This window comes from Rhinatrema bivittatum, chromosome 5 (genome assembly GCF_901001135.1).
Source record: "Rhinatrema bivittatum chromosome 5, aRhiBiv1.1, whole genome shotgun sequence".
Classification (NCBI taxonomy): Eukaryota; Metazoa; Chordata; class Amphibia; order Gymnophiona; family Rhinatrematidae; genus Rhinatrema; species Rhinatrema bivittatum.
In genome coordinates, this window is record NC_042619.1 from 210241470 (window position 1) to 210266857 (window position 25388).

General features: G+C 44.8%; 1 protein-coding gene across 1 annotated transcript in view; it reads right to left on the minus strand.

Moving 5' to 3' along the window:
- CFAP47 (cilia and flagella associated protein 47) overlaps window positions 1-25388 on the minus strand; it is a 1765744-nt gene that overhangs the window by 195478 nt on the left and 1544878 nt on the right. Inside the window, exon 60 of the mRNA XM_029603108.1 lies at window positions 8690-8836. Coding sequence (XP_029458968.1) covers window positions 8690-8836 — 147 coding nt within the window. The remainder of the gene's footprint in view (window positions 1-8689; window positions 8837-25388) is intronic.

The window sequence follows — 25388 nt, forward strand, 5'->3', positions numbered from 1 at the left end:
TCCCCCTCGGGCCAAGGGTTTATTTTATTTTATTTAACATATTTATATACCGTTTTACCAATCAAGGATTGAACAAAGCGGTTTACAACCATAAAAATAAAATCGAATGATAATAAATTCAAATAAAATAAAATATAAAGATAGAATAAAAATACAAAAATATCTTGATCAATAAAAATTAAAATTTCTAAAAGAAGAGGACTAACTGTTACATTATAAAAACAAAGAAAAAAAAATTAAAGAATTAACATAAGAAACCTAAAATGGATAACTACTACAAACGGCTGAATTCTCTAAGTTGATCCACTATTGTACCTATTCTAAACTCCCAAAAGCTTCCTTGAACAAATAGGTTTTTAAAGCTCTTTTAAATTCCTTTCTATTATGAATTTGTCTCAAGTCATCAGGTAGAGTGTTCCACATGATGGGGCCGGCCACTGAAAAAGCTCTTTGTCTAGTCACATTAAGGGCTGCCGTTTTTACAGTTGGAACTTCTAATAAATTTTTACCCGCTGACCTAAGATCTCTTGAGGGTTTGTAAACTTGTAATGTAGAGCAGAGCCAGATGGAATCAATATTATTTAACAGAGAATGAATGACCATAAGAATTTTATACCTTATTCTATATTTAACTGGTAGCCAATGTAACTTCTGCAAAATTGGAGTAATGTGCTGTTTGATGGGTGTTGCAGTAAGAAGCCTGGCTGCTGTGTTTTGAATTAGCTGCAAAGGTCTAATAGTCGAGTCCGGTGGGCCCAAATACAATCCATTTCAATAATCAATACCTGAGAAAATTAGTGCTTGCAAAACTAATCTATAGTCATGTGAAAATAATAAAGGCCGTAATCGTTTTAACACATGAAGTTTGAAAAAAGAGTTCACATTCTCCAAATCCCTCTCTGCTCATCGTCAACACATCACCCAAGTACTACAGTGATTAAGAAAAAAACCAACTCTACGCCAAGCTCGAGAAGTGCCTCTTTGAGTGGAAAGCTCTCCTATTCTTGGGATACATCGTCTCCAGCAAGGGATTTAGCATGGACCCCCCAGAAATTGAGGGCTATTCGAGAATGGCCCCAACCATCTGACTTAAAACCACTTCAGCGATTTATTTATTTATTTAGTAATTTTTATATACCGACATTAGAAAGGCACATCATGTCGGTTCACATATTAACCATAGCGAGGAAAATACATTATAACAGGGTAAAGGGATGATGACTAAAGAGAGTAACTAAAGCAGAGGCAAGAAAAAATAGGAATGTAAACATCGGTTAAATAGATTCAACAACAACAAAAATACATAGAAATAACTAAAGAGCAGCTATATATATATAAATATCTACATCTGGGATAAAATGAGTTCAAACGGTAAATGGTGAGATACATAATCCAAAGGGGGGGGCAGGGTTAATGCTATGCAGGGGGAGTAATACAAGGTAAGTTACATACTCCAACGGGGGGGGGGGGGGGGGGCAAGAATAAATGCTATGCAGGGTGGGGAACAGGGAAAAATGGTATATTATACAATAACAGGTCTGGGGAGCATATTATACAGTTTTCGCTAATTATTACCGTTCATTCATTTCTAACTATGTTTCCATTGTCACACCCCTAACAGCCTTAACCCAGAAAGGCGCTGACTCCAAGCACTGGCCCCCTGGAGCCATAGCCGCCTTCCTCCGTCTTAAAGAGGCGTTCCTTCGCCAACCGTGCCTTCATTATCCTGACCCTCAACGTCCATTCATTATTGAGGTGGATGCATCCTCCGAAGGCGAAGGAGCCGTTCTTAGTCAGAACTCAGCCCATCACACATTACACCCTTGCTCCTTCCTTTCTCGCCAATTCTCCCCCGCAGAACGAAATTACACCATCGGTGATAAGGAGCTCCTGGCCATCAACATGGCCTTTGAGGAATGTCGCCCTTGGTTGGAAAGAGCCCAACATCAGATCACGGTCTATAAGGACCATAAAAATCTAGAATATCTGCATCGGGCACAATGCCTCAAACTCCGACAGGCTCGATTGGCACTATTCTTTACTAGATTCAATTTCATCCTGCGTTATCGGCCGGCCACCAAGAACCTTAAGGCTGACGCACTGCCTTGAGTCTTTGAGACCACGGATATTCCTGACTCCTCCCAATTCATAATTGAACCATCACAAGTCCTGCTATCCGCTACTATGACCATTCCTCCTGGAAAGACCTTCGTGCCGCCTCCCCTGCCTAAGCAGGTTCTGGCGTGGGCCCATGACTCCTGCTGTTCGGGTCATCCAGGACAACATTGGACCTTGCACGCCCTTCGCCGATACTATTGGTGGCCCAAGGTCAATAAGGATGTTCGATCATATGTGGAATCATGCCACATGTGTGCCCGTCACAAGAGAGTTTCAGGGTCATCGCCAGGTTTGCTCCAGCCCCTGCCAGTGCCTACCGAACCCTGGACTGACATCTCGACGGATTTCATGGTCGACCTACCCTCAATCCTGTGGCAACACCATCATCTGGGTAATTGTCGACCGATTCAGCAAAATGGCACATTTTGTACCACTCCCACAACCACTCCCACAACCACTCCCACAACCACTCCCACTTCCACAACCCAGCTAGCCCAGTTATTCGTCCAGCATATTTTCAAGCTTCATGGATTACCCCAATTTACTGCGAGGTCTTGGAGGGCACTCTGCCAGAAATTCAATGTCACCTTGGATTATACATCTGCATACCACCCGCAAACCAAGGGTCTGGCGGAGAGAACTAATCAAACGCTCAAGCAGTTCCTTCGCATCTATATTAATAATAAACAAGATGACTGGGCAAACCTGCTCCCGTGGGCTGAATTCATCCTAAACTCGCATCCTTCCACTGCCACTGGTTCATCCCCATTCCAGTTGGTCTATGGGAAGCAACCTCAACTGCCACTGCCTGTTCCCATTACCATGACGTCTCCGATGGCCCAACTCTCCGTGGATGAATTACATCAACTCTGGATCTCCACCTGACACACCCTGCGCAAGGCCAATCAAATGGCGAAGAAATATTCTGACCGCCGACGAAGACCTGGTCCTCCTCTGTGACTTGGTCAGAAGGTATGGCTCAGTACATTATTTATCCGGCTAAAATTACCTTCAGCGTAACTTACCCCTCGGTTCATTGGTCCATTTCCCATCCTCCGTCGGATTGGGGCAGTGTCCTATCAGCTTCAGATACCGCCGTCACTCAAAATCCATAACACCTTCCATGCCTCCCTTTTGAAGCCCTTGATGCTGTCCTGGCCTTCTAGCATGTCTCCAACACACCAACTCGTTGCTTCAGAAGATGACACCACCTACCAGGCCCAAGAAGTGTTGGACGTTCGGAAACATAGGAAGAGATGGGAATATTTGCTAGCCTGGGAGGGGTTCAGCCCCAAAGAAAATACATGGGAACTCCTTGCCAATATTTTGGACCGGAACCTACTTGCCCAGTTCCATCTTGACCATCTGTCTAAACCCAAGCCTCCTGGGAGGCGCCCTAAGGGGGAGGGGGGTACTGTTGTGATTTCTGGCCGTGGGTGGCCGCGACCAAACCCGCCTACCTAGATCCGTGGCATCAGGGCCGCCGCGACAGCGTCGGGGAAGCCCACTGGAATCCGCCTCCTTTCGTCCCCGCTCCTCGGCACGGGTCCCCGCGGAGATTAACAGCAAGGGAGGCACCCCAGGCCCCCCCTTCATGGTGTCAGGCCGCTCTGCAGACATCCCTGGGAACAATATGGCCACCCTGCTCTTAGGCACGAGGCCACGCCTCCTCAGAAGATTTAAAGGGGCTCATCCACTAAATTGCCTTCACCTTCTCCTAATGGGATATGCGCAGGGAAGTATATAAGGAGACTTCCTCCAGTTACTCCTTGACTTGGCAACGAGTCTGCTCGCTTCGGTGAATCCCCTGGAGCCTTGGGTCCCTGGTTCCTGCTTCTACTTGAACGATTCTTCGGTGTGTGATTTCGACTGGCAAGCGGTGATTCTTCAGCATGTGACTTCGGACTGGCAAGCGGTGATTCTTCAGCATGTGACTTCGGACTGGCAAGCGGCAATTCTTCGGTGGTCCCACGGGCTACTCCCGGGGGGACTGCGGGCTTCCAGCGGTGAAGAACCAGCCAGCTCCAACTTCGACTCCGCCTCGTCAACCGACAGGGGAACCCGAGGAGCCATCTCCTCAGGTAGTACCAAATCCCGCTCGGTCCAAGGGTTCACATCTCTCCAGGTCATAACAAGGATGGTGCTCAAAAGATAGATTGGCATCACATTTAAAAGGAGAAAAAGTAGCTGTGATGCCATAACCAGAAGATATACATTGTATATGAAAATGAGAATATCTCTTCAAAATACACCAATGTACCTGTTTTCTAAGGGAATTCTCCCATTCAGTGCTTCTAGAAGAATACTTTTAAACTAACTCCCCAGGGAACATTTTATTTAAGCAACAAACCCCCATGGCAGTGTCTGAATGTTTATGTCCACTCTGAAGACACTGAGGACCCAAGAGCATAAGAACATAAGAACATGTCATACTGGGTCAGACCAAGGGTCCATCAAGCCCAGCATCCTGTTTCCAACAGTGGCCAATCCAGGCCATAAGAACCTGGCAAGTACCCAAAAACTAAGTCTATTCCATGTTACCGTTGCTAGTAATAGCAGTGGCTAATTTCTAAGTTAACTTAATTAATAGCAGGTAGTAGACTTCTCCAAGAACTTATCTAATCTTTTTTTTAAACACAGCTATATTAACTGAACTAACCATATCCTCTGGCAACAAATTCCAGAGTTTAATTGTGCGTTGAGTGAAAAAGAACTTTCTCCGATTAGTTTTAAATGTGCTACATGCTAACTTCATGGAGTGCCTCCTAGTCTTTCTACTATCCGAAAGCTTAAATAACCAATTCACATCTACCCATTCTAGACCTCTCATGATTTTAAACACCTCTATCAAATCCCTTCTCAGCTGTCTCTTCTCCAAGCTGAAAAGTCCTAACCTCTTTAGTATTTCCTCATAGGGGAGCTGTTCCATTCCCCTTATCATTTTGGTAGCCCTTCTCTGTACCTTCTCCATCGCAATTATATCTTTTTTGAGATGTGGCGACCAGAATTGTACACAGTATTCAAGGTGCGGTCTCACCATGGAGCAATACAGAGGCATTGTGACATTTTCCGTTTTAATCACCATTCCCTTTCTAATAATTCCCAACATTCTGTTTGCTTTTTTGACTGCCGCATCACACTGAACTGACAATTTCAATGTGTTATCCACTACTTTATTTATTTATTTATTTCCAATTTTTCTATACCGAAATTCCTGTATGGGATACAGATCAATCCGGTTTACAAATAACAGCAACTCGCCCAGGGTTTGGTTGGCCCGGGCTTTTTACATTAAAACATTAAACAGTTAAACCAGGCTTAATTAAGGCTTAATTACATTCAACAATTAATTACCATAATCATTAAACATTAAACATTAAACAATTAAACAAGGCTTATTTACATTAAACAGTTAGATAGGCTTATTTATATTAAACAATAAGGCAGTTAACGCTAGTGGATTCGATAAACAGGAGCTTGAAGTAGTAGGCTATGAGTCTCCAACTGTGCAGATGGTGTTTACAACCGAGAGTCTTGGGGAGATTGTAATGATAGATGCAATGATGTGATTTATGGGTTTTTTTTGGCTGAGAATTGTCTGGGGTTGAAGAGCTCGACAGTGGTTTGATTGGAGGCAAAAGGGCATTAGATAGGGGGAGCGGAGGGATGTGGAAGGGGGTGGGGAGGCTAGTTTACGTTATGAGTCAGGGAACGCTTGTCTGAAGAGCCAAGTCTTTAGTCTTTTTTTAAACTCCGGTGGGCTTGGTTCGAGGCGTAGGTCTGGTGGAAGAGTGTTCCATTGGTGGGGACCTGCTGTTGACAGTGCTCTCTTTCTTAATAGTGATTTTGCTGGTGGTGCATACAGAGAGCCTTTATATGCGCTTCTGATGGGTCTGGAGGATGCCTAGATCTCTTTCTTGGGTAGTAGCACCTAATATAGAACCTAACATTATGTAACTATGGCATGGGTTATTTTTCCCTATATGCATCACCTTGCACTTATCCACATTAAATTTCATCTGCCATTTTGATGCCCAATTTTCCAGTCTCACGAGGTCTTCCTGCAATTTATCACAATCTGCTTGTGATTTAACTACTCTGAACAATTTTGGTCATCTGCAAATTTGATTATCTCACTCGTCGTATTTCTTTCCAGATCATTTATAAATATATTGAAAAGTAAGGGTCTCAATACAGATCCCTGAGGCACACCACTGGCCACTCCCTTCTACTGAGAAAATTGTCCATTTAATCCTACTCTCTGTCTCCTGTCTTTTAGCCAGTTTGTAATCCACGAAAGGACATCGCCACCTATCCCATGACGTTTTACTTTTGCTAGAAGCCTCTCATGAGGAACTTTGTCAAATGCCTTCTGAAAATCCAAGTACACTACACCTACCAGTTCACCTTTATCCACATGTTTAGTAACTCCTTCAAAAAAGTGAAGCAGATTTGTGAGGGAAGACTTGCCTTGGGTAAAGCCATGCTGACTTTGTTCCATTAAACCATATCTTTCTATATGTTCTGTGATTTTGATGCTTAGAACACTTTCCACTATTTTTCCTGGCAATGAAGTCAGGCAAACCAGTCTGTAGTTTCCCAGATCGCCCCTGGAGCCCTTTTTAAATATTGGGGTTACATTAGCTATCATCCAGTTTTCAGGTACAATGGATGATTTTAATGATAGGTTACAAATTTTTACTAATAAGTCTGAAATTTCATTTTTTAGTTCCTTCTGAACTCTGGGGTGTATACCATCCGGTCCAGGTGATTTACTACTCTTCAGTTTGTCACTCAGGTCTACCATATCTTCTAGGTTCACCGTGATTTGGTTCAAGCCATCTGAATCATTACCCATGAAACCTTCTCCAGTACGGGTACCTCCCCAACATCCTCTTCAGTAAACACCGAAGCAAAGAAATCATTTAATCTTTCCGCGATGGCCTTATCTTCTCTAAGTGCCCCTTTAACCCCTCGATCATCTAATGGTCCAACTGACTCCCTCACAGGCTTTCTGCTTCGGATATATTTTTAAAAGTTTTTACTGTGAGTTTTTGCCTCTATGGCCAACTTCTTTTCAAATTCTCTCTTAGCCTGTCTTATCAATGTCTTACATTTAGCTTGCCAACGTTTATGCATTATCCTATTTTCTTCAGTTGGCTCCTTCTTCCAATTTTTGAATGAAGATCTTTTGGCTAAAATAACTTCTTTCACCTCCCCTTTTAACCATGCCAGTAATCGTTTTGCCTTCTTTCTTAATGTGTGGAATACATCTGGACTGTGCTTCTAGGATGGTATTTTTTTAACAATGACCACGCCTCTTGCACACCTTTTACTTTTATAGCTGCTCCTTTCAGTTTTTTTCTAACTATTTTAGCACGAGAGCCGTGGATTTGCTTACTGTCCCCCTTCCAATCATTAATTCAAATTTGATCATATTATGATAACTATTGCCTAGTGGCCCCACCACCAGGAACACTATCTCTCTAGCGTGTCCCGATGATACATTTACCCAGTCAATATCGGGGTAATTGAAGTCTCCCATTATTACCACACTACCAATTTGGTTAGCTTCCCTAATTTTTTTAGCATTTCACTGTCAGTCTCACCATCTTGACCAGGTGGACGGTAGTATACTCCTATTACTATAGTCTTCTCCGACACACAAGAGATTTCTACCCATAAAGATTCAATTGTGCATTTAGTCTCATGCAGGATGTTTATCCTTTTGGACTCTATGCCATCCCAGACATAAAGCACCACACCGCCTCCCGGGTGCTCCTCTCTGTCATTGCGATATAATTTGTACCCCGGTATAGCACTGTCCCATTGGTTGTCCTCCTTCCACCATGTCTCTGAGAAGCAAAGCCTCAAGCCCTTTTACCCCAAAAAGCCATTAACTGACTGATATATAGATACTCGTGCTAATCAAAATGTCTGAGAGGTAGCAATGCTCAAAAACAAATTAGGGTTAGATTTCAGCACCTGAATGATGAGACCGTAGTAGCATTATCTTTCTTCCCCTTTGACACCAAGAAGCTGTGACTATTGACCCCAGAGATAGCTGCACATACTGTATGCTCCTGAGGTGCAGATAATCCAATGTCCATTGTTATTAGAAAACAAATCTGGTCTCATACTGATAAGTGCAAGCTCACCCCTTCACTTCTATTCTTTACAGGTCTTTCTCCTATGATATTCTAAGGGCTTCCAAGTCCCTTCAAACCTAACTGTTGTTTTCTATCTGTCTTCAAAGTGCTTTCCATCTTGATTTTCTGTCTTCTATTACTTTTTTTGCATTAATCTCTGCTGTGTGAAGAAACTCTGTTGTTTGCTCAAACTCTGTCCAATATGTACAGCAAATCTGAACAGAAATAGTCATCATTTTGGACAGCTGGAAGATTTTTCACTATAAAAATTAATGATTAGTTGTATACTAAAAAATCCAAATTCCCTTAACTTCTTTCCACATAGAGAGAAAAGCCTTTGGTGAATCAGGTCCTATGTCATGGTTTCCACATACACGATTCACAATGACTGGGTAACTTACAATAGTGCTCCTGTTTCTTACCTTCAGTGACCTGAACTTCATCCTGGATACCATCACCAAGTGACTTACTTCTGGATGGGCGCACACAAGACTGCCCTGGAACTGAGCCTGTTAGCAACACTTCTATTCTTTCCTCAGCTCGGCTTCTGGCCCGACAGGACACCACAGCTGTAAGAAGAAAAGGAATGCATTTAATAAATATTAATTATTTAGGATGTTAATATGGAGACAAAATATAAGCTTGCAGAAGACTGGAGGGTTACAGTTTGTTTTGTCCATAGTTTTTCATATATCATTTAACTACCAGAATGTTGTACTATTTTAATGTTAACACAGATTTTACATTAATTGTTAAATTGACCATTTCTTATAGAAAACAAGAAGATCTTAATTTCCAAATAAGTTTAGCAATAGAAATACAAGTTGTAAATAAGTACGCTAGCAGTGTACCAGAGAATATGTCTATGGAAATTGCACCTGGTAAAACATGCTCATGGGCACATTTTTTACTGGATCCAAAGAATCATTTTAGCTTCCAATTGATGTGAGATTCTTATAAAACAAATTTCAGCCAAATCCGTTCAGCTAGAGTCTCTCTGATACATGGCCTTGGAAATACAGATACACAGAGAGATCCAAATAGATGTTTTCACTTCTGTATAAAACGTGCTTAAATATGGGAGAAACCAACATATCTATAAAAGAATGACTAATAGCCATGAATTATGAAGCAATCCACTTAGTTATTTTATTGGGGAATTGATACCTACGATTTTGAAACCATTTCCCTCTTTGTTGTCATGCTTTCAAAAAAAAGCCACATAATTTACTGTTTGACTCAGGCCTAGAGCCACTAAGCCATAATCTTTTTTCACGGGAGGGGTCCCACTATTGTGGAGGAGTATCGCTATGATAATGGGGTCCCTCCCGAGAAAAGCTTTGCGGCTCTGTGGTGCATTCTTTTGTCTCATGGAAAAAACCGCAGGACAAAAGAATATGGCTAATGGCCCTATAATGCAATAGCAGCCCCAACCTCAAGGAACTGCCATCGCCTTAAAGGGCCACTACAAAAAATAAAGTGTCGTAGCTTGAGAAAAGGTTGAGTAGGGGTCAGTGCTGAACCCCGGCTCAACCCGGGGCCACCATGCGAGGTGGCCCTGACTGCCCAAAAGGAAAAAAAATAGAAGTAATGTGCCTGTGCAGCAACTGCCCTGATCCCTGGACCTTATCCCAGTCACATAGCAGGTGTGAGGGGGCATTCTGGCCCTAACAAGGGACCCGAGACAGCTTTGGGAGATTCGGGGGGGATCGGAGGGTGGGAGGAGTTTTCTGTGGGTTCAAGGGGGTGCCGGCAGGGTGCCGGGGGGTAGGACCCGACATTTTTTCATTACACTTTGGGAGTAGCGGGAGGGAGGTTGGGGGACTGTTGAACCCCAATGAGTGGGTTTTCCTTTGGAAGGGGGAGAGAGGAAGATGGGGCTGCTGAACCCCAATGAGTGGGTTTTCCTTTGGGGGGGGCTTTTGAACCCCAATGAGTAGGTTTTCCTGTATGGGAGGGGGCAACCACTGAACCCTAATGAATTCAATTGACTTTGGGAGGGTAGCTGTCGCCGCACAGTCACATTACTTCTATTTTTGTTTAGTTTTCGCAGTTGAGGCTGCCTTGAGTGGCAGCCGAGGGTTGAACTAGGGGTCAGCACTAACCCTCACTCAATCTTTTCACAAGCCGAAACATTTTTAAAAATTTTTGCTGGCATTTTAAATGCGAGCCAGGAGCCTTGGGACCTGCATTAGGGTACTGGAGCTCCTCCCTCACATGTACTGCATTTCAAATAGGTGTTATTTTATTGTAGCTGACCACTTTCTTGGTTGGCCATGATAAAATATTAACATAAAATTGCCTAGTAATGACCTTTTTCATGCATTTGCATTATTCTTGCATGTAAATCACATGCAAAGAAGGTCATTGTAATACAGGAAGGTACTTGGGCGGTGACATGCTGATTATCACATATATCACCACGATAGTGCTCTAACATGACTTGACATGACGTGACTTGATGCATCTCCCAGTCAGTTAAGCAAATTTTGCAAATGCATACATTTATTGAGGAGACTGTCACTAAATTCCAAGGAAATAGGTCTCTCTTGGTGCAAAGCATCATTTTCTTGTGAAAGTTGCCACAATGTATTTGTAACTAAAGTTGAGCAAAGTGTTGAGGGTATCATGTTAGTCCACTTAAATATGTAAAAATAAGGGTTAACAAACCAGCTGTAGGTGAGACCTTTTCATTAAACTAACTCAATAATATAACTGTGACTCTGCTCTCTTCATCAGTTCGTGAAAGTTAATCAGAGATGTATTAAGCTGGCCCAATTAAAAGGTCTCATCTACAACTTTTTTGTTGACCCTGATGTCTATATAACTAAAGTTGGTTATTTGGGGGATACATCTGTAACTGCTCACATGTACATATGTACACTTTCCTTTTGAACATTATCCATACAAAACTGCCAGCACACATTTAATTAACTAATCGTGTGCACACAGTTTTTTCTGGTAAAAATAGGCACATACTTTTGAAAATGCAAAAGTATGCATGTAATTCCAAATTCCTCCAGCCCCTACCACAAGAATGCCTCTTCAAAGTTGGGTACAAGTACATGCATATAGGCTCTACGTGCTTATTTTTATCCTCACTGGACGGGTAATTTGTAAAAGGCCATTTCTGCAGCTAAAGCACTGTTTTACTTACAGATATTACTCCTGGGGGAATTCTGCGTCAACAAAATTTAAAATTCTGCGCACAAAAACTTTAAATTCTACAAAATTCAGCATACTTTAAATTGGTCAAAATAACACAATTTACATGACAGTCTTTAAGTAATTATATTTTAAATGAATACAGAAAAAGTTATTACTTAAAGATGCAGAATTTTAAAAATTTTGAGCAGAATTTCCCTAGAAATTCACTGTAAGAGTGTCCCTTCCACTCGCTCTCCCTACACCCCTAGCCACTTTGCCCTCTCAGGCCCCAACTCCTCCACCTGCCAATATTTCTCCCCTCCACCTCTAGGCTCAACTCCTTCCACTCTATCGCCACTTCCAGAGTTTGACAACATTCTCAGTACTGCCCCTCACACAGGCTTTCTCTGTCCCTCTCTCTCTTACACACATGCTCCCTCTCTCTAGGGCACATACACACACACTCATACAGGCTCTCTCACTCTCTCGCACACACACATCCCTTCATACAGGGTCCCTCTCTCTTTCATACACACCCACACAAGCTCCCTTTCTCTCTCACACATACACCCTCTCACTGTCTCTCTCTCACACATACATAATCTCTTCACACTCTCACATACACATGATCCCTTTTCCATATACACCAGCTCCCAATCTCTCACACACATTCACACTCCTTCACAATCTCCTCATATAGGCTCCCTTTCTCTGGCACCCACACTCAAGCACCCCCCTGCTCTCTCTCACACCTCCTTGCTTACCGCCCCCCCCCCCCCCCCCGGGTCTCTCTCACACACCCCTGCTCTCTTACTTCCCTGGCTCTCTCTCACACCCCCTCTCCCTCCTCTCTCAAATCCCTCCCCTTCTCTCTCTCACACCCCTCCCCTTCTCTCTCTCACACCCTCCTCCCCATCCTCTCTCATACCCCCAATCCTCTCTCATACCCCCATCCCCCCTCTCACACACACACACCTCTCTACACACACCCGCTCACACCAGGGCCTTCATCTTCTCTGCGAGCAGAGCACATCCCACGGTACGCCAGGCCTTCATCTTTGCTGCGAATGGCACATACTCCATTTGCGGCATGCCAGGGTCTCCTTTGCCATTTTCTGCACAGAATTTGGAAATTCTATGCAGGGGGGATTTCTGCACAAATTCTACACTTTGCAGTAGCACAGAATTCCTCCAGGACTAAGATATAACTTTGAAAACTACCCTCCTACTGCAGAAATCTACAGTAGGAGAAGTAGGCCAAGAATTAAAATATCCTGTGGGACCGCTCCAGGGCAGGTCAAGGCTCCACTGCTGTTCTCTCCATACAAGGTGCAGATTTTTGGACTTGATTATTAGGAGCCCTGATGAAGGCCTTGGCCTTTCCGAGACTCAGGGACTGGGGAACCCTGAGTTGAAGACGTCCTGGTTTAGGGAAGACCTGCCCCAGAAGCACTGGTGATCTGCTGCATAGGACATCCAGTGTTATCTATTTTGGGGAACAAAGAAGTTATTTTCAAGATCTGGTATGAAGTGATTTTCTGCCCCTCTTCCTATCCATCGGTGAGCCTGCAGTTCCATCCATCATCCCTCCTCATGCAGAGAAAGGACAACTAACTGTGAGTAAATATTAGATCTAACAGGAGGACACCCATCTGGAGCCTGTGAAACCTGGGGGAGATAGAGACAGTAATTCTCTGTGCCAAGATAGATTTTTATTCCCACCTGGGAGTGGTTCTAGCCCACTAAAGGAGCCCTAACCTCAGGGGAACGCTGCTCCACCTAATCCAGGAGAGTGGCTGGATTCCTGGCCTCACCTAAGACTCTTGCACAGATAGAGGACACAAGATTTGTAAAATAAAGGATGAGGAAGTGAAAGCCATAGCTGTGGAGCTGGAATGATAATATTTATTTGTGCCACTAAACCAAGCTGTTTATAGTAAAGAATTATTTTGGACACTAAGACAGTTGTCCCTGAGTCTCCTTTGGCACTCAGCATACAGCACCTAACACACTGAGAAAATTCACCTAACACAGGGAAATCAACTAAGGAAGTTAGTCACCACGCACTTAGGGGTAGATTTTCAGACGAGCGCGAACAGCCTACTTTTGTTTGCGCTCCAGGCGCAAACATAAGTACGCTGGATTTTAGTAGATACGCGCGTAGTCGCGCGTATCGGCTAAAATCCTGGATCGGCGCACGCAAGGCTATCGATTTCGTATAGCCTGCGCGCGCCGAGCCGCGCAGCCTACCCCCGTTCCCTCCTAGGCCGCTCCGAAATCGGAGCGACCTAGAAGGGAACTTTCCTTTGCCCTCCCCTCACCTTCCCCTCCCTTCCCCTACCTAACCCACCCGCCCGGCCCTGTCTAAACCCCCATCCTACCTTTGTCGGGGGATTTACGCCTCCCAGAGGGAGGCGTAAATCCCCCGCGCCGGGCCGCGACCTGGGGGCGGGTACGGAGGGCGCGGCCACGCCCCCGGGCCGTAGCCACGCCCCCGTACCCGCCCCCAAAACGCTGCCGACACGCCCCCGCAACGCCGCGCGCTCCGGCCCCGCCCCCCGACACGCCTCCCGACACGCGCACTCCGAAAACCCCGGGACTTACGCGAGTCCCGGGGTTCTGCGCGCGCCGGTGAGCCTATGTAAAATAGGCTCACCGGCGCGCAGGGCCCTGCTCGCGTAAATCCGCCCGGTTTTGGGCGGATTTACGCGAGCAGGGCTCTGAAAATCCGCCCCTAGGACTAGGACCTGAGAGGATACCTTTCTACCCCTAGTCAAAGATCCACACCCAGGGAAGTGAGGGAGATTGAAGAGCTAGTTAGGGTTCCTGCACCAAAGAGAATAAATAACTTTATGGCCTCACCCAGGCTGGATCTGCACACCAAAATGGAGGTTATAAAAACAATAATTAACACACAAACCAAACACAGAGAGGAAAACAGACTTTATGAAGGATTTTCAAAGAGAACTTGTATGCATAAGTTCACTTTGAAAATCCATTCTTAATTGGCTGGATATGCATGAAATTATCCATGCACAAAGTTAAATCCTCTCCAAGGAGGACATACATTGTGTATGGTAACTTACATGCATATTTTAAAAAATATGAATGTATACACATAAATTGTATTCCCACCCCAACTTCACTCTCTGGAATTCTTATTCGCAGTTTGTAAAAATACATGCAAAACTAGATTACATAAGAGGCCTCAATGGAATCAGAAGTGTCATAACTTTAATTCTGGAGAAGCTGATAGATAAGGGGTACTCAAACTATGATGACTAGATAGTGGGTCCAAGTGTGTACAGCCACACAAATGGCTCTGACCATTGACTATTCCTTCCAGAGTCCAGCCTCCAATACCCCAAGCTGAAAAGAGAATGGGAGAAAAGTTGTCAAATAAGGTACTCTCCTGCCTCATTGCTGATGAGTACATGGAAGCTGCAAAGAAATCCCACAAAAGACAAGCCTTGATGTCCCAGGCAGTAGAAGCAAGAGAACAAGAACAAAGACCAAATCGTGAAGAGATGGAACAATCTCAGGGAGAATTGATGTATGTTTTTGTAAATGTTCATGAGGGCTGGACTAAGAAAAGCTAGAAGATCCAGGAAGATGCGACCAGAATTTCATGATTAGGAATAAGCTCCTATATAGAGTTACCAGAGGAGAAGTTTCTGGAGAGCTTTAGGAACAAATGTTGAGACTAACCCATAGTAATCTGTTAGGATGACATTTGGGTAGGGAGAAGACCCAAGAGTAAATTCTTAGCATATTTTCTTTGGTCAGGCATGTATTGACATGCCAACTCACTCCTCCAAAACTGCACCAAAAAGCCCCACATATTCTGCTTCCTATTATAGGGGTTCTATTCAAGTAAACAGTCATGTCCTTGTCAGTTCTCTCAAACAGTCCACTACTAGTTGGCCTGGACTATACCACTAGATATCCTGAAGCCATCTGGGGACATATATTGACCACAATCTTCCAATGGAAACTCACCTCTCATCTGTGGTAACAACCTACTTTAGGCATCTATGCCAGATTCACCAACTCCACAACTACTTTGAGAGACGTGACCTTTCTACTGTGATACGTTCATTAATCATAAACCAAATAGACTATTGTAACTCCCTATTTAGCGGCAACTCTCAATACAACTTTAAATAACCCCAATTTCCACAGAGCACAGCAGCCAGATATTTGGGAGGGGCCAAAGCCACTAAATACATAAAGCCAATCTTGAGTCAGTTACATTGGCTCCTGGTTGCAAGTAGGATAAAATTTAAATTTCTTTGTTTCATCTTTAAATATATGAATCAACTAGCACCAGAATATCTTTTCCAACTCCTGTTCTCCTACACTCCCATGAGAGAACTTTGATCTTCCCACAGTCCTCTTTATCCATCTTTCCACTGGCAGTTGCTAGACTAACTAGCACTAGACTTTAAGCATTCAGCTGCTTTGTTTCTTAACTATGGAATAACAATCCATTTGCCCTGTGCCCAGAAACTTGATACCTAACTTTCCGGAAAAAAAAGAAAACTTGGCTATTCAGCCAGGCCTTCTCATAGATCCCACCAGAGACTCCTCTCTCTACTTCCCAACCACAGAATTCTCTCTTGATTGAGCCCACAACTTTGTCTACCCATAACTTATATCTACTTAATAGGTTCTTACTTTCTCTGCCCCAACTACTTAACTAATCTGCCTATGAGCTACCTTCAGGTGAATTTTCATAGGCGTTAGGCAAGTAAATGTAACATACTATTGTTTTAATTTTCAAAAGCCATTTACCTGTGTTAAGTGCACTTTACAAAGGTAAAAACCTATGAACAATTCAATAACATACATTATAGCAATTTTCAAAATCCACTTAGATGGGTAAAATGCATTTACACATTCAAAACCCAATTTTAAGTGTTGTGATCTGCCCACGATGGGCACGGGCAGGTCCCCTACCTTCTCTCCCAGCTGAATGAAACAGTCCACCGCCGATGCTGTCCTCCGCGGCCGTCCCTTGCCCTATGCAGCAGGGCTGAGCCGCCCGACGCGTCCTCTTCGAGGCTGAAGCCGCTGACGGGGTCCTCGGACAGCAAGGAGGCCTTACTTGCCGCTGCCGGTGCCTGCTTCCATCCTCTGTCTTCGCTGCAGGAGGCTGCTCCAGCTCGGGCCTTCCATGTGGCAGGGACACCTCCAGCATCTCTGTCTCTTCCTGCTCTCTCTTAGGTGCAGGCGCACGCCTCACCTTGACATTTAAAGGGCCAGCGGCGGGAAAAGCCCTGCGGCCCTCAAAGATGATGTCATCCACCAGTTCTGATTCTGCCCTATAAAAGGGGCCCTGTGTCAGTCTCTCGTTGCCTTCGCAAGGAGCCAGTTTGCACCTGGATGTCCAGACCTTCACTCCAGGAGGCTTCTGAGGTCCATCGCTTCTTCAAGGTCCTGTGTTTCCTGTTGGAGCTCTTTTGTCTTCGTCTGAGCCTTGTTCCTGATGTTCCATGTCCAGATGTCCCGCTGTCCTGTGAGTTTGTTCCTGAAAGCCTTGATATTCCAGTTGTCCTGTTGTTTTGTGGTTCCGTTCCTGAAAGTCCTGTTGTTCCTCATCCTGATGTTCCAAACGTCCCTGATGCTCCGTGTTCCTGTTGTCTTGAGCCTGACGCCCCTGTCTTCCCTTCTGCATCCAGGTTTCCTGTGTCTACCTTTCCTGGCATGCCACGTCATGGTCCTTGCCAGGCCATGGGATGGCTATGTAGGGTGCTTCTTGGTACAAGGCCTTCCTCTCATCTGCAGTGCAAGCCTCCGGGAGACTTCCGACTTTAAGTCTTGTTCTTGCGTATCTTGTTCTCAGTCTACGGAGTCCCCTTGTGCCTGCTTAAGACTCTGCCAGAACTGCTCCGCTTCAGCGTGGTCCGTGACCAGCCACAGGCGGCTGTGTAGGGCATGCCCCGGTGCATGCCTCTACTGAATCTTTGCCCTTTTCCAGTCTCGATCTCCATTATCTCGTCTGGAGGTTGCTTCGCGTTCAGCGTGGTCCGCAACCAGCCATGGGCGGCTGTGTAGGGCACGCTGCAGTGCAGTTCTCACCCAGTGCTTTCGTCTGACTTCTGTATCCTTGCTTGAAACTCCTGAGTAGCCCGAATCCTTGCTTGAACTCCTGATTAACCTGAGTCCTTGCCCGAGTATTCGTCTGAGTATCCAAGTCCTCGCCCGAGTCTTCGTCTGAGTATCCACGTCTATGTCTGAACCCTCTGAGTACCCGAGTCTACGGCTGAGTCTTCATGTTCCTGCCCTCAGCCTCCATCTGGCCTCATGCACTCGTCATTCCCAAGCGGTGGGTCCGAAAGGGCTTTTGAGTGGCCGGAGGGCTACTCTTGTGACCAGCATTGCGTTGCTGGGTCACACTGGTGCATGCAGGTCCAGCGGAGGCCGGGCCCAGCCTGGTTCCTGTTCTGAATTCCCTCACTTGTCTTCAGTCCTGCCTTGCTCCTGTCCTGCCCATGCTTGGGCATGCCTCGCCTGCCTCGGCACCTCTTCGGAGTTCCTTTGGGGTCGAGCCGTGGTCCAAGAACACACATTCTCCTTGGAAATGGAAACGCTCTCCTAGCGCTTCCCAACATTAAGCATGTAAATGCTTTTTAAAATCAGGCTCTTTATGCCCATTCCTGTTTATTCTTGACTTTTACTTCTTTTATTGCTACCCACTATACTAAATGCAACCTTCTTCTTATCATAAGCATTATTTATACCTGAGATACCTGCTTACAATCTATCTCTTGAGATTGTACTTGTTTATATACATTACCAACAAAATTTCCTCTAAGTTTTGAAAGGCTACATGCACAAAAATTGTCTTTTGTGCAAGTTTTTAGAAGCTGAGTTCAAATTTGTGCACTATGAGCCATTATAATACAAATAATATCAGGATTTCTAGTGCACACTATGTTTTGCAATGTGCACACAGTTCACGATCTGTGTGCAAATTGCAAGTACACATGCGCACAGCTTAGAAGGAGCAGTTATTACAAATGTACGTAATGCTCCTATTTTAATGTATTATTCATTGTGCCTAAATTAGGGAAAGGTGGAATATCAAATGTTCACAAAAAAATTAATCCCAGAAAAACACAAAGTCCTGCACCATTGGTTTTGATCTAGTTGAGAAATTTTTCCAGGTTGGATTTCCCAAGGAAGTCCTTAAAGATCAGTATATGCCTTTTGTTTCTCAAGCGATGAAACAAGTCTACTCCTTATTTAAGATTAAAACTTTGAGAATCGTTGTGTATCATCCCCAAATGGATGGTCTGGTCAAATGTTTTAAGCAAACACTAAAATGTTGAAAAGGTTTGCAATTGAAAATGAGCAAGACTGGGATACCCTCCTACCCTATCTATTCTTTGCAGCCTGAGAGGTCCCCAGAATTCCACAGGGTTCTCCACTTTAGAACTCATCTATGGTCCAAGGCTTCAAGAAATTTTAGATGTTGCCAGGAAAGTTTGAGAGAAACAAGGAATCCCAGGGGAGTTTGACCAAATAGGTATTGTGCATGCAGTATGAGCTCCATTATATAGGGGGAGTCAATATATACCACTTGCAAGATGCCCAAAGGACAGAGCAAAGACAATATAATCAAACTGCTGTACCTCAAACATTTGAAATCAGTGACATGATTTTAATAGAGTTGCTATCAACAGAAAATAAGATCCTGGTGTGATACTGGAGTAACTTGGATATATGCTGGAGGCATATATCCAACTTTCTTTCTTATAACATTCCACTTTATTAATCACACCAGCATTTACCATATGTGGACTGCTTGTCTCTAGCAGGGTACTCACAGCTTTACCTTAGGACAGAGATGTGTAAGGAGCTGCCTTCTCTTGGAGACATGGGCTTCTCTATTCCCAGCTGGGCTCAGATTCTTATTCCTCCTCTCAGGGGACCCGTCTACAGAGCTCTTTCTCTATGGCTTTTAAGGTGGACCAGGCTAGATGCCTGAGCCCACACGGATTAAAGAGAGGTTGAGGGCCACTTCTTTACACACCCTCCCCCTCAGCTTGAACCTATTAGGGCAAGTGCCCCTACTTATCCTGGATCCCATTCAGGGAAGTAATTTCACTTCCCCATATATTCCTTCTGGCCTCTTGTAAGTTAAACTTCAGGTAGGGTCATGCTCTCCCCCTCTCACTACGGTTACTGTTAACCAAACTGCAATTACCACAACCACCCACTGCGCCCTTTACCCCGTGTCTACCCACAGTCCTTGCAGCTCTGAGTTCCAGTCTTCCTCCTCTAGGACAACTCCTCTTGGGTGTTCCAGTTGTGGCTTCCCTTCCACTCACTTTACAACTTGCAGTTCTTCACTTCTCATTGTGACATGCTTTATCTATTTTCCAACTTTTCTCATGGTGTCTCCTGACTCCTTTCTGCCATTTCCATCTGCAATGCCTCCTTCTGGACAATCTGCTCTGTCTCCATCTGGCCTCTCTGAGGTGCCTCTGTCTGGTCACTCTGCAGTACCTTTGTCTGGCTCCTCTGTGCTGCCTTCCTCAGGCCACTCTGTGCTGATCCTCCATGAGCTCTCTTGCAAATAAACCATAATCACTGCAGGTTCATTCACCTGACTTTCATTCAACTGTGCCTGCTCTTGCCCCTCTGGCTCTATCTCTGGAAGGCTGGCAATTTTTGTACTTCTTTCTTTAATATCGTGTTCTCTCTGGCAAGTTGCCTCAGCTCTCTCTATACTTGGGCCACCTCTGCCGCAATCTCATAGATTTCAGCCACCATCTGAAGCAAGTTACTTCTCCGTCTGGCCTGGATTCTTGGGAGTGGGTTCTTCGGCTCCACTACCTTGGCTGAGTTTTCTGGCTGCAATACTTCTGCACTTATTTTGGGCAGCCTCTGGTTCTCCCTCCACTCCACTCCTGCTCCCTAAAGAGGGGAACTGGTACCACACAAAAGTAAATGGCTGCTCACTTCTTTCAAGCAATCTGACTTCTCTTCTGCCACCTGTACCAGAAGTGTGTTCATTGGCTCCATGCCATGTTTTCTGCAACACTGCCCACCAGCTCCTCTCTGGAAACTGCACTTTTCTTCAGGACCAAACTCTGTTCAAACACATACTGCAACAAATGATTCTTTTTTTTTCTTTGCCAGGTAAGAAAAATAAACCCCGATTATCCAGCAAATGACTCACTTTATTTCCCTATCTAGGCAAGTAGAGCTTCTCCCCTTACCAGTAATAATACTTTTAAAGCTATATGTTTTTCCTTCAGGCCCCAAGACATAGCTCATTGATTTAAACAAATATGTTTAAGCTGTTTGGCTTCAGTTTTCTCCCTTGAGCCACAGTTTTTTAACCTTCTCAATGCTTTGTGCACAGCGAACAGCACTGCTCCGGCTCCAAAGCGCATCTTTGGGCAGGCAACACACACAACATACTTTTCTTTTTTCTTCTCTAGCCTATCTTCCTTCTTTGGAGAATTGGGTTTCTGCCTGTGCAGTTGTGTAGTGCAGAAATCTCCAAACTCATATCATATCTGGGATTTTATTTATTTATTTATTTATTTCAGATTTTTATATACCGGCATTCGAGACAGCAGTCACATCATGCTGGTTCACATAGAACAGGGGTGCATAGTAAACATAACTATAACAATGGTGCTGAAAAGGCAGTTACATATAACAGGGATAGCCTAGTAACTTCTTAGGCTGGAGGCATATATCATATTGACTCTAGCCTTCTTTCTTAAAAGATTCTACTTTATTAATCATACCAGCATTTATAATATGTAGACTGCTTCACTCCAGCAGTGTACTCAGTTTTACCTGACAATAGAGATGTGTCAAAAGCTTCTTTCTCCTAGAAGTGCAGGGTCTCTCTGCTCCCAGCTGGGCTCACATTCTTATTCCTCCTCACAGGGGACCCACCCACAGAGTTCTCTCTCTCTGTAGGACTTTTAAGGTGAACCAGACTAGATGCCTGGATATACACGGGTTAAATAGGGGTTATAGAGCCACTTCTGTTGGGATCCTGCCTGCAGCTGGACCCTCAGGCAGTCCTCTACCTTAAGAAGATAAGAACATAAGAACATGCCATACTGGGTCAGACCAAGGGTCCATCAAGCCCAGCATCCTGTCTCCAACAGTGGCCAATCCAGGCCATAAGAACGTGGCAAGTACCCAAAAACTAAATCTATTCCATGTTACCGTTGCTAGTAATAGCAGTGGCTATTTTCTAAGTCAACTTAATTAATAGCAGGTAATGGACTTCTCCTCCAAGAACTTATTCAATCCTTTTTCAAACACAGCAACACTAACTGCACTACCACATCCTCTGGCAACAAATTCCAGAGTTTAATTGTGTGTTGAGTAAAAAAGAACTTTCTCCAATTAGTTTTAAATGTGCCACATGCTAACTTCATGGAGTGCCCCCTAGTCTTTCTATTATCCGAAAGAGTAAATAACCGATTCACATCTACCCGTTCTAGACCTCTCATGATTTTAAACACCTCTATCATATCCCCCCTCAGCCGTCTCTTCTCCAAGCTGAAAAGTCCTAACCTCTTTAGTCTTTCCTCATAGGGGAGCTGTTCCAATCCCCTTATCATTTTGGTAGCCCTTCTCTGTACCTTCTCCATCGCAATTATATCTTTTTTGAGATTCGGCGACCAGAATTGTACACAGTATTCAAGGTGCAGTCTCACCATGGAGCGATACAGAGGCATTATGACATATTCCGTTTTATTCACTATTCCTTTTCTAATAATTCCCAACATTCTGTTTGCTTTTTTGACTGCCGCATCACACTGACCCGACGATTTCAATGTGTTATCCACTATGACGCCTAGATATCTTTCTTGGGTTGTAGCACCTAATATGGAACCTAACATTGTGTAACTATAGTATGGGTTATTTTTCCCTTTATGCATCACCTTGCACTTATCCACATTAAATTTCATCTGCCATTTCAATGCCCAATTTTCCAGTCTTACAAGGTCTTCTTGCAATTTATCACAATCTGCTTGCGATTTAACTACTCTGAACAATTTTGTATCATCTGTAAATTTGATTATCTCACTCGTTGTACTTCTTTCCAGATCATTTATAAATATATTGAAAAGTAAGGGTCCCAATACAGATCCCTGAGGCACTCCACTGCCCACTCCCTTCCACTGAGAAAATTGTCCATTTAATCCTACTCTCTGTTTCCTGTCTTTTAGCCAGTTTGCAATCCACGAAAGGACATCACCACCTATCCCATGACTTTTTACTTTTCCTAGAAGCCTCTCATGAGGAACTTTGTCAAAAGCCTTCTGAAAATCCAAGTATACTACACCTACCAGTTCACCTTTATCCACATGTTAAAGTGAAGCAGATTTGTGAGGCAAGACTTGCCTTGGGTAAAGCCATACTGACTTTGTTCCATTAAACCATGTCTTTCTATATGTTCTGTGATTTTGATGTTTAGAACACTTTCCAATATTTTTCCTGGCACTGAAGTCAGGCTAACTGGTCTGTAGTTTCCCGGATCGCCCCTGGAGCTCTTTTTAAATATTGGGATTACATTAGCTATCCTCCAGTCTTCAGGTACAATGGATGATTTTAATGATAGGTTACAAATTTTTACTAATAGGTCTGAAATTTCATTTTTTAGTTCTTTCAGAACTCTGTGGTGTATACCATCTGGTCCAGGTGATTTACTACTCTTTAGTTTGTCAATCAGGTCTACCACATCTTCTAGGTTCACCGTGATTTGATTCAGTCCATCTGAATCATTGCCCATGAAAACCTTCTCTGATACGGGTATCTCCCCAACATCCTCTTCAGTAAACACCAAAGCAAAGAAATCATTTAATCTTTCCGTGATGGCCTTATCTTCTTTAAGTGCCCTTTAACCCCTCGATCATCTAACGGTCCAACTGACTCCCTCACAGGCTTTCTGCTTCGGATATATTTTTAAAAGTTTTTACTGTGAGTTTTTTTCGCAGCAGGCCACTGCCAGTGCATCCCTCCATCTTCCGCAGCCTAGCGCCGCTGCTCGGACTGCTGCCACTCCTGCTCCATTGTGGCTGGAGCTGCCGCCAGGGTCCTATGTTTGAGAGACAGGAAGCTGCTGCTGCCGCTGCCTGTTGCCTCCACGGCAAGATGATGCCGCTGACTTCTTCTCCTGAGCGGCAGGGAAGCCACTGTCTACATGGCCTCCCACGTGGCAGGTCGTTGCCACAGGCTCCTGCCTTCCAGCTTCCTCTTAGGCACGGGCGCATGCCTCTTTACTTCTTTTAAAGGGCCAGCGGCGGGAAAAGCCCCGCGGCCCTCATCAGTTATGTCATCAGTCTTTGCCTGGACCAGCCTTATAAAAGGGCCCAGCCTCAGTTCCTCAGGGCCTTCGGATCGGGTCTGCACAATGTCTGTGATCTTCATTCCGATCCAGGTCCTCCATGGTCTTCCTGTGCCTTGATGGATCTTAGTTCCATGTTCTTCGTGTTCCTGAACGTCTTTGCCTTGATGTTCCTGGTCTCGTCCCTCATCGGAGCTCCTTCGTCATTTGTTTCTTGTTCCTGATGTTCCAGATGTTCCATGTCCAGATGTCCTGATGTTCCAGATGTCCCTGATGTCTGATGTTCTTGTTCTGACTTCGTCCGTCTCATACTCAGCTCTTCGTCCAGTTCCCAGGTCTCTCATCTGTTCTCCTTTCTTGGCGTGCCACTGTCATAGTCCATGACCAGCCCATGGGGGGCTGTGTAAGGCACCTCGTGGTACAAGGCCTTCTTATCATCAGCAGCGCAAGCCTCCAGAAGACTCCTGTTTTTAATGCCAGCTTCTGAATCCTGAATCCTGAGTCTTGAACCCTGTCCCGGTTTTCAGAGTTTCTTGTGCCTGCTTCCGTCCATGCCTAAGACTCTGCCAGAACCTGCTCTGCTTCAGTGTGGTCCATGACCAGCCACAGGCGGCTGTGTAGGGTGTTCCTGGTGTAGGCCTCTCCTGAATCTTCGTCATGTCCTGGCTTCAAGTTTCACTGCCTCATCTGGAGTCTGCTTTGCTTTTGGCGTGGTCCGCGACCAGCCATGAGTGGCTGTGTAGGGTGCACTGTGATGCAGCACTCACCCAGTACTTTCTCCTGAATCCTCGCCTGAGACCTCCTACCAACTGAATCCTTGACTGAGTCTTCTGAGCAACCTGAATCCTTGTCTGAGTCCTCCGAGTATCCTTGTCTTCGTCTGAATCCTCCGAGTAACCTGAGTCTACATCTGAGTCTTCTGAATCTCCTGAGTCTTTGTCTTGAGTCTTCTTGTTCCTGCCCTCAGCCTCTGTCTGGCCTCACACACTCATCGTTCCAAGCGGCGGGCCGGAAGGGCTATCGAGTGTCCGGAGGGCTACTCTCGAGACCAGCATTGCGTTGCTGGGTCTCATTGGTGCGTGTGGGTCCAGTGGAGGGCTGAGCCTGCCTTGTTCCTGTTCCAGACCTTCCTCGCCTTGTCTTCAGTCCAGCCTTGCTTCTGCTCCGCCCGTGCTTGTACCCGCTCACCTCTCGCGGTGTGTCTTGGGGCTCCTCCCTGAGTCACGCTGTGATCCAAGGGCTCACAACCCCCTCTTAAGATAGGACCGCGCCTCCATGCTCCTAACAACTTCTTTACACTTGGCCAGATGGCAGGGGTGCTACAAGGACCTGGGGAAGGTTGGGCCTGTCAACTATAAAGTTTCAAAGCTGGACAAACAAAAAAAGTCTGGATCTTTCAGACAAACCTGATAAAGAAGTAGAAACCCACAAAAGAAGATCTTGACCTGGAGATCCCAGGAAGGACAGAGCCTCCAACTTTAGTACAGATGAGATCCAATGATAGAAGAAACAAAGATATATTTTCATTCCCTAGACATAACCAGGTCCCCTAACATAATATCCTAACTGGGGTTAGTATTAGGCAAAAATACTACAAGATTCCAGAATCCAAGTGATAAGTAATTAAGGAAGAAGTGCAA